Genomic DNA, 13,945 nt, shown 5'->3' with positions numbered 1-13,945 from the left:
AAATGATGGGATTATTCACAAAGGAACTAAATACTGTTTTTTCTCTAAATGAGCTTGTCAGTGCAAAACAATAGAGTAGAGCTAAATATTACAAAGGAAGTTCTTCTGGAACAGAAGATTGCAGATATATCACTCTTCTTTATGAAATGTAGACCTAAAAATCAACAGCAGATCTAGTCTCTCTATAATTACATGATAGCAGAAAACTCATTTAAATAGTACATCAAGTAGCATACTCAGGTATTTCAAATTCTTGACTTATATAAATAAGTAAATGAGCAAACATATAAGCTGGCCACTAACACTCTTATTCTGACCCAGTTAAGTTCACAGTTCTGAAGACCTAAAGCAAGTAGCGTAAATAAATCAATGAAATTACATATGTGCCTATGATGAGATCTAAACTCTGGTATTAACACAGAAATGTAAATTTCTGTGGAATTAATCCACATTTTATTTTACATAACAAAAGTACTTGAAAACATAGCTAATTATTCTTGAGGACCTAGGGCTCTTACCCAAAGAAATTATTAAAATGTCATTTTCATTTTTATCTTCTTGGGGATTGTCTATCAGACAATAGACATTTAGCCAGCTTATTCTTCTAAAATGTATATTCTAATTACTTACTTTTTATAAAAATGCTTCGCATTCTGTTTTCTCCTCTCTAGGGCAACAAATAGCTGTTTAGAGGTTTATATGTTTAGGAAGGAAAGACCGCCTTTAAAATCATTTATGGTAAGGCATCAAATAACAGTCAGAAGCACTAAGTTTATAAAACGTTTGCTGTAAGTTAGGTAATATGTTTTACACAGACTTAAACAAGCCCAGGCTTGGTCTCGTTAAGGTTGAAGTCAAAACTGCCTTGTTGCCAGTGGAGAAGTGTTGTGTTCTTTACATCCCTAATTAAATATTTAAAATACATGAGATCTAAAGATATAAGAAAGTGTTAGCCTCTTGTGCTAAGGGATAAATGTATTTAATAATGTGCAGGGCACCAGAGTGACAGGGTAAAAATTGTACTACCATAAAAATGGAGCTCTGCTCTTGGTTTTGTCAGAAGTACCAGTGTCTGATGTGATCTGAGATGATCTACATTATCCAGGGGATGGCAGATATATCTATCATCAGACCTTTAGGAGGCCCACGCTTTTCTGGAACATCATCTAGAGGCCAAGCAAGAGAGACCACAGGGCCTAAATAGCACCAGGTACCTAGACAACTGTAATGAATCCCACCATTGCAGAGGAAAGGGATTCAACCCCAAATTACGACATCCGAATGCCAGTGTCTACCTGGGGGAGCCCCGCAGATATAGGTGTCTCGACACCCTCCATCATCCCTTAAAATTGGGAACAGGATATAGTTACCTAAACAGAAGTGTCTAGAGTCATCTGAGAAAACTTAGGACACACAGCCTGACTTCCTGTCGCTACCCTAAAAAGATGAAGTTTTCATAGGTCCCATGTTATTTCTGCCAGCCTTGTGCACACCTCAGCCAAGGGCAACTTAAATGGTGCTGGCTGCCTACACATAACCAACTGAATCACGCTACTAGTCAATACTAACAGTAGAGTGCAGAAAAAAGACTCAACTCACTCTGATACAGACATCAGCTGGTTGGTCGGCTGAATTAGTCTCTCTGTTTCATTGACTTCAGGGAGCAGACTGTTATTAATGTATAGGAAACCTGTACAGCGCATTTGAACACTTAAGTACTGTTCTCTCAAACTGATTCCCTTTCCCAATCTAACCCTGCAACTTGCACACTTGCCAGAAAATACACCTCATGCAAATCATCCTGCACAATCTCATCATCAGGATGTATATATCAGCAAACAAACTCAACCTTCCCACATGAAATATCCTGAGATCCTCCTTTCGCATGTGTTACATAATTTGCAAAGCATAGAAGCATAGAATTGTTTAGGTTGGAAAAGACCTTCAAGATCATCAAGTTCAACCGCCAACCTAACACCACCATGCCCACTAAACCATGTCCCGAAGTGCCTCTTCTACATGTTTTTTAAATACCTCCAGGGATGGTGACTCCACCGCTTCCCTGGGCAGCCTGTCCCAATGCCTGACAACCCTTTCAGTAAAGAAATTTTTCCTAATATCGAATCCAAACCTCCCCTGGCAAAACTTGAGGCCATTTGCTCTCATCCTTTCACTAGTCACTTGATAGAATAGACCAGCACCCACCTCACTACAACCTCCTTTCAGGTAGTTGTAGAGAGCGATAAGGTCTCCCCTCAGCCTCCTTTTCTCCAGGCTAAACCACCCCAGTTCCCTCAGCTGCTCCCCATAAGACTTGTGCTCTAGACCCTTCACCAGCTTCATTGCCCTTCTCTGGACACGCTCCAGCACCTCCATGTCTTTCCTGTAGTGAGGGGCCCAAAACTGAACACAGGACTCGAGGTGCGGCCTCACCAGTGCCCAGTACAGGGGAACAATCACCTCCCTGCTCCTGCTGGCCACACTATTGCTGATGCAGGCCAGGATGCCGTTGGCCTTCTTGGCCACCTGGGCACACTGCTGGCTCATATTCAGCCGGCTGTCAATCAGCACGCCCAGGTCTTTTTCCACTGGGCAGCTTTCCAGCCACTCTTCCCCAAGCCTGTAGAGCTGCATGGGGTTGGTGTGACCCAAGTGCAGGACCCGGCACTTGGCCTTGTTGAACCTCATACGATTGGCCTCAGCCCATCAATCCAGCCTGTCCAGATCCCTCTGTGGAGCCTTCCTACCCTCAAGCAGATGGACCCTGCCTCCCAAATTGGTGTCGCCTGCAAACTTGCTGAGGGTGCACTCAATCCCCTCATCCAAATCACTGATAAAGATATTAAACAGAACTGGCCCCAATACTGAGCCCTGGGGAACACCACTTGTGACCGGTTGCCAGCCAGATTTAATTCCATTCACCACAACCCTCTGGGCTCATCGATCCAGTCAGTTTTTTACCCAGCGAAGAGTACACTTGTCTAAGCCATGAGTCGCCAGTTTCTCAAGGAGTATGCCGTGAGAGACAGTGTCAAAGTCCTTACTAAAGTCCAGGCAGACAACATCCACAGCCTTCCCCTCATCCACTAGGCGGGTCACCTCGTAACCATGGACATTATGACAGCTCAGATGTGCCAGTGTCATGAACATCTTTAAGTCTGTGTTTGTGACCACACTAATGATGTAATGTGTGAAACTGCAAAATAAGATTTTTTTTTAACAGAGCATAATATCTATATATTCATAACACTCCTACTAATATCCAATTTTTTCACTAGGTAGTAATACTTAAATACAACAAGGCATAGTACTTTGAGAAAATCATCATAAACTAGTCAAGCCCTCCTGAGACAGTGTCAGCAATCCATACACACCTACGTATCCTTTAAAATCAGGCAGTGTTAGTTCATTTCAACTGCACTACGGATTTCAAATGGAGTTAAAATTTAAATCAATCCTTCATTTCCCTCTGCCCCTCCTGCATCTTTCATTCTGTAAAGTCAAAGAAATACACCAAATTACCAATCAGTGCATGCCATCTATGCTCATAAACAGCTCCTATCATCTTGGATTATAACAGACACCACTTTCTGTCAGATACTGTCTAACCTGAGCCATCTTCAAACTGTTGCCAGTAGCCAAAGGAAAGTCTATTGAAAATAATTCTTCCACTGCAGTTTTCCCTACTGTACTTCTACCAGGTTTTTTTTTCAATTCCAATTTTGAAAGTCCCACCACCTTGGATTTTAAAACTTGACAAAACACCATAAAATATATAATAGTTAGCAATCCTGCACTGGCAGAGAAATAGGCTCTTGATAAGTCTTTCCCATCCCTAATATCTCTGATTCTGTGGTTCGTTAATGACTGATGACTTTCCTTGGCTGCTGGCAATGGTCCGTAGGAAGACAAGCTGAGGGGAAAGAAAAGAAAAAGAAAAAAAAAAAAAAGATGAAAACAAGAGATAACAAAGAAGCAAGGAAAAGAAAAGAGGAAAGTAGAAAGAAGGAAGATCATAAGGTGAACTCATGGTACAGGAACCCTGAGGAACAGGATTCAGTTTCCACTTCTATCATACTTAACATGTCAGCATAGCAAATCTCTTACTTCTCCTGTGCCTCATCTTCCCACCACTAAGTTTTTAACATCCAGGGGTAAGTGAGCAGCCAGTCTGCCTATTAGTGGGGTCTAATAAAAAACATTAATACCTGGAGCAGTGAAAGGACAATCTTTTATTGTATTTCATTAAAATCCACAAATATTCAAACAAAAAAGGAGAACCTTAGGTACTGTGATGACAAGGCAACATGAATGTTTGTGGAACAATTTACTTATTTAATAGTACATTCATTCAAAAATAGAACGGTTTTTAATTCTGCATTGTGTAACATTTACAATCTGATCCAAAATCCATTCTGTGTGTTAAGACTTTTACATTTATTTAAATACACTTTGAAGCAGACTATTTGTTTTCATATTTGGGTAACAAAAATTAACTTATTCAAAACCTTTATTCTGAAAGAGAATGTGATACTCTCTATCTTCAGTCATCTAATAACATCCTTCATGTAATCCTATGGACAATGTTCTCTACCAGGTTTTGGTACTTACATTCTAAAAAAACAAAACTAAACTAAAAAACCACCAGGGTTTGAAGCGTTATAGACATGTTTTTCACCTTTTCTGCTCTGGTGCTTGTCTCTGGAACATATTCACTACTTGAATGATTACACAGATGATCAAACTGAAATGCTGTATTTATATTTTATGATATCCCTCTACTATTTTTTACAAAAAAAAGTGAAACAGCCCCAAGGCAAATGAATGATGGAGATATATTCCTGGCTCTTTTACATCACTTCCATTGTTCTTGACATGTATTGGAAAAGGCAGCAAAAACTCTTCAATTAGTCCAATTCACATTTGTGCAAGCTAGGTTACAAAGATGGATAAGCTATGTGATCAATATGAAGACTCATGATGGAACTGGACACACAACCCAGATCTCCACCCCCCCCAAGCACAATGCCTCAGTCACTTACTCACACCGCCTCCTTTTTCCTACATATTTAAAAATAAATGCAACAGAGGAAGAGATAACAAATACCTTTCCAAAGTTGACATTCCATGCATGAGTAATAAAGGACAGAAGTATCAGAATCCAGCACTTCATAATCAATAAAGGAAATCGAAAAATGGAACTCAGTCCTGGGTTGTGTTTTGTTTTGTTTTAAATACATAGAAGTAATGAGAGGAAAAAAAAAAGCCTCACGTGCCAAGACCAAAATCATGCTGTACAGGTCACAATATAATAGTATTATTTCTAGTAAATAATAATAGATTTTACTGTGTGGAAGACAGATCATTTATTTTACTTGCAATTAAATATATTATTACTATTCTGTACAGCATGTAAACCACGACATGTTGACAAACACAATCTGTCAATTTCTCTGCTAAGACAGTGGGTCAAAGCAATTTACTAGGAGAGCATCACACAACCAACATCTGAGGTAAGAAAGAAAACTATGACAGGATCATCACCTTCAGATCCGGATGCAATACAAAAAGGAAGCAATTTCCTCTTTGGTACACTTTGTAAATATCCACTGTACATTTAAAGGAAGTCTCTTCCTTCTCATAGAAAGGGATGCTTGTTTTTCTGTTTTGTTATCTATGTTTTAAAGAAATTGACAATTTTCCATCTGCCTTTCAGCTGGTAATTTTCTGAAAAGGTAAGTCTCCCCCTTGACAACCTGTATTTCACACTTGTAAGTGTAGATGTGATTACATGTCAGCAAAAATGAACAGGACCAATGAAATAAAACAACTGTTTCTCTACAAGATCATGAGGAAAAAAAAATTAAAGACCACATTTTCTGAGGTTAGCATTTCTTTTCAAGTTATCTACACAACTGTGAAATGAGTTCAATTGTTTCATAAAAGGGAAAAATGCATAACAGGATCTTCATGTATTACAGGTATGTCATGTGAGTGGGGAAAAGCTGATGAAAATCGATGTAGACCTGTTCTACAGCAGTGACTTTGTCCCCCATAACCACAGCATTGCATGAAGAGTACTGGTGAGTTAATACAATCAGAAGCTCAAAGCGGAAGGCATCAGTCCTAGAGGGACATTCTTTCCCCAAGCTCTGAACCATCTGGTATAGAGGCAATGCCACTGCTACCAAGAGGTAGCAGTAGAGAGACAAATCTACTTCCACCCTGGCCCTGAAGTGACAGATGTTCTTTTAAGATGCAGCCATAAGGAATTTGTTCCAATACTCCTCTCAATATACAGAGACATCTTCCACAAATACTCCATAGCACAACTATCCCATTCCTCACTGCTATTCCACACAAGGGTCAATCACGATATGATTCATAAAGAATTAATACAAAAGGCAAAATATTTTTCACCCACAGTCACAAAACAATTGCCAAACAATATGCTTTATGAATGTTTTCTCTCAGCGTAATGAAAACCGCTATTGTTCTACAGAGAGAAAGCATCAAGTGACTTTAATGTTCTACAGACCTACTGTGGCTCATCGCTTCAGCTGCACATCCCCTGTCACAGGAGTTTTAATCCCAGAATTTTAAACTCCCTTCCCAATATTGGCTTCAAGCCTCAGCACTTGAGATTGGATTGCCTAATGCTAAGCATTGAAATCAACAGGGGCTACGTTTCCTCACACCCTGAAGCCTTGATCTTGAAATTAACAGGAGATTTAAAGCATGACAAAAACACCTGAACAAGCCCCTAAGTCAATTATGTGCTGTAATACCTCAAAAGGTGTGCTAGGAACATTATGATCACAGCTGAAGTGCAGATAACTCCTCAGCTAGTATAAAATAGCTGTTAACAAGTAGAGAAACATTGAACCAATGGTTTTGGTTAATAAGTAAAACACCAGAAATATTTTTTTTCTATTTCTGTAATTTATGTCAATTTTAATTCATCACAGAAATAAATTGTTACCACTTTATTGCTCTTACTGTACAGCAAAGATGCTTATAATGAATGACGATAAGCACGAACATGAATGAACAGTTGCCAGGCAACCAATAAATAAAGGTTCCAAATAGCATGACCTCTCTTTAAAGGATAAAGCTCTAATCATAATTATTTTTCAAATCCATTTCAGTGCCAGCTAAAATCATGTTTGCAGCACTAATCCTGGTCTTCTTCATACAAAATGAAACCAAATCTGTCATTTGACATATCACAGATAACAAATTAAACATACTCAACCTTCTCCTTCAGATTATGGTCAATAGTATAGCTTGAGGATAGCAAACAGGTTAGACAAACTGGAATCCGAAACAGAGAAGTGAGAATTAAGCCATTTAAATAGGGTAATTAATTTTTTTTTTTTAATTTACATTGTTACTTTAAGGATCTTCAAAAAGCATCAACACAAAGTCCTCCAGTGTTTTAACTCCACAAAATGATCATTTGGTGAAGTAGAAGGATGAGACACACTTTAAAATACTGAAAACAGATGCAGTTTGCAATGTTTTAAAATATATATAATACCACATTCTATCTTTATAAACTCTAACAACTCAGTCTTGCCGAGTGCATAAGCAGAGCTGAGGTGCCTAGAGCAAGCACTGACCTTTTAGATGGATTCAAATAAAACTGACAAAGAGCAGCATAAATCTTAAACCAGTTAAAGAACACAGTATATCCACTCTGAAGAAACAATGAATGGTTATGCAGGAGTTTTACATTATCCCTTCTGAGTAATGGAAGGGGGAGAGCTTGGGGTTTTTGGTGGACTAATAAATTGCGTATTTTAGTAAGATCTCATCTCAGAAAACATTAGGAATGCATGTTTTGGTAGGTTTATCTTGCACTACATAAGGTGATTACATAAATCTCTTTATTTAACCATTTTATTTCTTTTCTTATTAGAAAGGAGAACCACTAATAGCTGTGACACTTAAACACTAGTCTAAAAATTTGCAATAGGAAAATAAGATGAACTAAAATTATAAACAAATATGTCTTGCACCTAAGGTCTAATATACTGTGTCAATTGTGTACTCCTAAGAACTGGGACCATACTTTCAATCTGTTTTTGAACAAAATACAGGCAACAGAATCCATAAACTTCCCTGCAACATTAGTGGCACAAAATAATCTCATACTTTACAGTAGAAAATTGATCTACAGGAATTATTGTTTAAATTACAGCAGAGAATGCACGCTGCCAACTAGTAGTCTCCACAGGTATTTCTTCGTATTAAATGAGAGTCAGTTCATTATATAGTAGGTATTTGCCTTCTATGACAGAAAACACATAATTTTCCAATTATTTTCCTTATCTAGATATATCTGCTCATCAGAAGCCTTTACAGGAGGTTTTCTATTTATCTGTATTTCCTCAATAATCAAATAGGAAATACACCACATTATATCTATATTTTTATTGACTAATATTTCACCCACTAACCATCTCCACCACCTGATTCAGTAACTCCTCTCCATCCTTCTAATAATTTCAGTTTGAACTTCTTGTTCTAACAAAAATCCAATTCATTTAGTTGATACCTTATGCAAGACTAATATTCAGAATTTAAATAACTGAGAAACATGCATACTGACTGCAACTAAAAACAGTGCAGAAGATCCTGTAAATTCCTTTTAGGACACATGGCACTACTTATACCAAAACCACCGTAATTGCTTCTCCATAGTTTTGAGCTTGCATTTTAACAAATTATAAAAATACTGTGTTGTGCTTGCAAACCTGAGAACCAAGCCCACTAGCTGAAAAGTGTGTAAAGGTGATATTGGAGGACTTTTTTCCCCTCCCAAATGTTTATTCCCTTTCAATTACCAGCTGAAGAATTAAACTGGTCTGATTTTAAGCTTAAAAGACCCAAAGCCTATGGAAGAAAAGGTCATGCACTACCATTCAGCAGGACCTGGAGGCTAATTGTAAAGTTTATTAACAATGAAAACAACGGGGTTCTCAGCCACTTATTACCATGGAGGAAATGGATGGTATTTTTCTGAAGTTTGGATTCCACTGTAATTTGTTCCACAATATGCAATTTAACTGTCCCACTTCTGAAAATGGGAGGAGAGAAAAGACTGTATTGTTTTAAAGAGCTGCTCACACTAAAGTAAGAGTCATTTTAAGGTCTCCCGAAGAGATTCAAGTCTATATATTTAGCATTAGAAGAAGGAAAATAGAGCATAACTGCCAGCTTGAGGAGAGAGATGATGAAGCATGCTTTCTAGTGTTTCCCACATCACAGATACAGTCAATGAAACTAGGTGCAATACCTCTTTGCTCAGCAGGGTTTACCCAGATACTCAGCTGAGTAAGCGTAGGCAGTATTAGGATCCAGAGATTAATCTTATTCTAGATCCATACTGATCCTGTCTTCTGACCAAGGTATTCTTGTTTCAATAACCATTTTTCCCTTAACAATATGGTGACATTGTTTTTCAATTTTTTTAATACTGACTATTCAATAGTAAATTAAATATACACATTATTTAAATATATATATAAACTAACAGATAACATTAGAAGATAAACTTACAGGATAATACCAGCTCAAACAGTACAATATTATTGGTTTTAGGAAAACATAAAAATATATATATATATATATAGTCTATATGGATAATACTTGTGAAAGACCATCTATAGACACTCCCAATAACACACATAGGAGCTATCTTTGAGCAACACAAGATATTATTATAGTGAGGAACCCAGGGGGGAGGAGAAAATTGGTTGCTCTATCATTTTTTAGTAACAAATTATCTTCTGTGTGTTTCAATTTTACATTTAAAATGTTCTTTTAATAACTATTATTCCATTCACTCTCTCACTGATGGACATCTTCCTCTGCTAGTGTACAGAAATAGTTGAAAATAGTACAAAAACTCTACACTGATGGACAGATTCTTCCATTAATGCACTTACTCATTGAAGTTATCGTTTTGGACCAATAGTTCAGCACTGAGAAGAGGGAGGTAACAGTGTAGTCCTTAGTTTTTCTCATGATGTCAGAAACAAAGCCTCACAAAAATGCCACTGGTAATCAGTGAACTTTGAAAATTAATGCTAAAATCTTCCTAAACATCAGACTATGTGAATCTTAAACTTCATCATGATGACTTAAACTATCAGTTTACAATCGTCTCTGATGCACCTTTACCACAAAGCTCTCACCGACTCGGAGTAGAAGTGTGCCCCTCCAGAGCCCCATACTCCATGATCTGAATCTTAGTAGCTATGTCTATTACATGAGATACTACACACTTTAATACATTTCAGGATTGACAACTCGGCTCTCATCAGAAGCTTGATGATTTCATCCACATGGATGTTCAGTTAAAAGAAATTCTACAGAGGGACAACCAAATAACAAGGAACAGTAATGTTCATACAAGCTCGTAAACTTCAGCTTTGTGTTCTTCTTTTAAAAGATAACATTATTATTTAGTATCTTTGAGCTACAGTAATATCTCCTAAGAATTGCCCTGGCTCACAGCCTAACAAACTCGCATTGAAACAAACCAAGAAAAAATCCAACAGTACTACAGAGATTTTGCTTATTAATCAGGAATGTGGATTAATTAAGACAGAACAACAAAAGGAAATAAATGATCTCCACCTTTATAATGTTCAACAGGTATTATCTGTACTTTATTTAGAGACAAGAAAGAATGAAGAAAAAAATCTGCTTTCCAACCATCCTAAGCATTTTTTCAGTGACACTTCATTCAACTATATGTCCACCACTTCTTTCTTGAATCCTACTTTGCACATTTATTCTTACTGTCGTAAGAAGTGTTGTCATATTTTCACAATTTACTATTAAGTACAACTGTTTTATGCACTTGTGCTGACACAGAGGATTGTACAGCACAATACATAAATGCTGTTGCCAAGTTCTTTGCCTCAAATTCCCCATGCTTTTAGCTTTTGCTGTTCCCGACTAAAAGAAAGTTGAATTTGCAGCGCTATCAAAACGATGTGAACATGGCAATGGCTGTTCTGGGGCAAATCTCAGGTCCATTTAGCCCAGGACCATGTCATGGACAGTGGTCAAAGGCAGTGTCCTAGGGAAAAGCCCCGTATTAGGACAATTCTTAAGTACTAGAGTAATTCCCTGCAACACTATTCTGGCTCCCAGGAATCTGTGGCTCAAAGACTTAAATATGAAAAGAGACTGGGAGCGCTGGCATATGACAGCGCACTTTGTTTCAGAAAGGCTGGGAGGAAGAACAGGAGATGGCATATTTCAAAAGGGAGAAATACGTGCCCTCATCACACACACTTGCCACTTCATTCCACCCAACAGCGTTTCTTGCTCCCGATACTGCTTTTGCCCTCAGAATGTGCTGTTTTCCATCTGGAAGAGGTGGCAAAAATGAAAGTGTTTCCCTTCTTCCCTCATAAAACCTCCTTCTGACTGGAGTTGGCCTCCTGTTCATATTCCACTTGACTAAACCAATCTTTTTCTCCTCCCACACTAGCTCCATCTGCCGCCCGTCTCTCCAGCAGAGCCAGATGCCAGCAAAGCAGACTTCTGTGGGAGGAGAAAGTTCTGTCGGTGGAATTTCTTCCCTATACCCTGCAGGGGGCCAGCCTGTGAAGCCTGGAGAGGATACAGAGAGCAACTTCCTCTCTTCCACACTGCTTTCCCCTGCTCATCAGTAAAGAAGGCAGCTGAGGACATGAGCAAAAGAAGGCTAAAACTTCAATGTGCACTCTGAAATTTGCAACTTTATTTACCAGAAGTCTCACAACTGTACTCTAGACTTGAGTGTGGTACACACTGCATAAACATGTAAGAAGACGGGAGTCCTGCTCCAAAATGCTTACAATCAAACAGAAGCAGAGATGCACACGTGTAATAAGGAATGGACAAGAGTGACTACAGCATAGGTGACTGAGCAAAAAAGGCTGGGTTTCACAGTGAGAAGAGATCTTAATGATGGAGTAAAACGACAACACTTTCTGGAGAGATACAAGTCAATGCGAGAAGCTATGGATGTGTGTTGTTAAGCTGAGAGGATGATTGCATGTGGGAAGGGAAATTGCCTGTAGAGAGAGAAAGACTAGAATGAAAGTAGACATGGGGAAAGAAAAAGTGATTTTTTATAAGTTTGAGGCAATCTTGCATGAGGCAGAGGGAGAAGTACAGGTAAGAACTTCAGACAAAAAGGGAGACAGTCTAGGAACAGAGGAGCATCTGCAGGAGCAATCTTGCCAGAGACGGTAGCAAGAATTAATGTCACTGAGTGAGAACAAGAGCTCATATAAAACAAGCAAGTGTGCATATGTGTGAGACAGAGAAGACAGAGACTTCATTTCTCTGAGAGAAAGAATTGTGGGAACCCAGGAGACGAAAGAGACTAGGAAGAAAAATGAGTGAGGGTGGTGTATGGGTGCAGCAGAAAGTTTGGCGTGGGGCTGCCAGGACAGAAGAAAGTGAAGAAGTTGAATAGACAGGGAAAGGAAGAGGGAAATACATCACACTGCAACAGATTAAGAAAAAGGGCTCACAGCAGAATGAATGGAGTGACAGGAGGGAGAAAAAAAGAAAAAAAGAATATATGCAAGGATTATAAAGTCAGTAAAGGAACATTAGTTAATAAAAAGCACTATGTAAAAACCCCAAACAGGAAAACTGGGAGTATATAGAAGAGTGACTGGAAATGGATGTCCACTGAATTGTCACTGTAAACTCTCAGGGTTTGCCCCATCTAGGTATTCTCACATTTTAATCTTTTTTTTCACTTGGAAAGATTCTGTTTCCTGGTCCTCCACACCCTCTAACTTTTGTGCTGTAGTCGTACCTTTATGCAGTTTGTTTCACTAATTCTAGCGGCAACTCTTTTTGTTACATTTAAATGGGAAAAAGATCTTATTTTGTCAAATACTCTACCACAAAGAAGCATACCGAAATCTCAAATGTCCTTCCTCCTATCCCCATAACGCTCTTTCATTCATTCTTCTTTCAAAAAAAAAAAAAAAGAAGAAGAAGAAAAAGAAAAAGCTGGGGAAAGTCAGCAATACAGCAGTATCTTAAGCCCGGGATATTCCCAGAGCCTTCCTTCCCCGAGCTGCGTGTACATACTACGCCCCAGGTTTCCCCTGTGCCCGGGCTGAGGGTTTCCCGTCCCCCGTGGGCGAGGGCAGCGGGGCGGCACGGGCTGCGCTCCAGCCCCCGGCATCGCATCGCGCTTTGTGCTGCCGCGGATAACGGGATCTCCGCCTGAAACGCATCCATCAGGCGGGGAAACTCAGGGAGGGGAGCTAGCTACCGGCTGCTGGAAAGCAAGGCAGCACAGACGTACGCCCTGGCTGCTGGGAGACGTGGCTGGCTGGCTCTTTGATTTGATTTTATTTAGGGGGTAGGAAGAAAAAGAAGGGAAGGGGAGACAGGGAGACGGGGAAGCGCACACGCATACGGCTGGTCTTACCTCCACATTGAAATACTGCTCCGCTTTGCACACTGTAGCACATAAAATCCAAAGGAAGGTTTGCAAGAAAAACACCCTGGACTGAGACACGAAATCCAACCGGCTTCCAGTGCTGAATGCGAGTACGATCATAGTGAACTGTGCTTCAGTGGATGGAAGATCTCTCTCTTTCTCTCTCTTCGCCTTAAACAAATACACAAACAAACCAACCCCCGCCGTGTCGGTGAAGAGCCCGTAGCGCAGGTTCACCCACAGCAGGGGAGGGGGAGGAGGACGAGGAGGAGGAGGACGAGGAGGAGGCGCAGACACTTCACAGCACAGGCGGCGGCACCGGCAGGGTCAGCTCTCGCTCATCCTCACCGCCAGTCCCGTAAGGAGGGAATGTGGCGTCCGAGTGCAGCCGCAGCTCCTGCACGACTCCTCTGTGCCCAGCAGCAGCAACCCCCTCCCCGTGTCCTCCCTCCTCCTCCTCCTCCTCCT

The 13,945-nt window shown here is 39.7% G+C and overlaps 1 protein-coding gene across 1 annotated transcript in view; it reads right to left on the bottom strand.

Moving 5' to 3' along the window:
- Positions 1-13,707, bottom strand: part of MMP16 (matrix metallopeptidase 16 (membrane-inserted)) — a 179,895-nt gene extending 166,188 nt beyond the window's left edge. The window contains exon 1 of the mRNA XM_010562009.1: positions 13,466-13,707. Coding sequence (XP_010560311.1) covers positions 13,466-13,597 — 132 coding nt within the window. The 5' untranslated portion in view covers positions 13,598-13,707. The remainder of the gene's footprint in view (positions 1-13,465) is intronic.
- Positions 13,708-13,945: the final 238 nt, after the last annotated feature.

Source organism: Haliaeetus leucocephalus, unplaced genomic scaffold (assembly GCF_000737465.1).
Source record: "Haliaeetus leucocephalus isolate CR32 unplaced genomic scaffold, Haliaeetus_leucocephalus-4.0 Scaffold152, whole genome shotgun sequence".
Classification (NCBI taxonomy): Eukaryota; Metazoa; Chordata; class Aves; order Accipitriformes; family Accipitridae; genus Haliaeetus; species Haliaeetus leucocephalus.
This window is presented reverse-complemented; position numbering and strand designations above follow the sequence as displayed.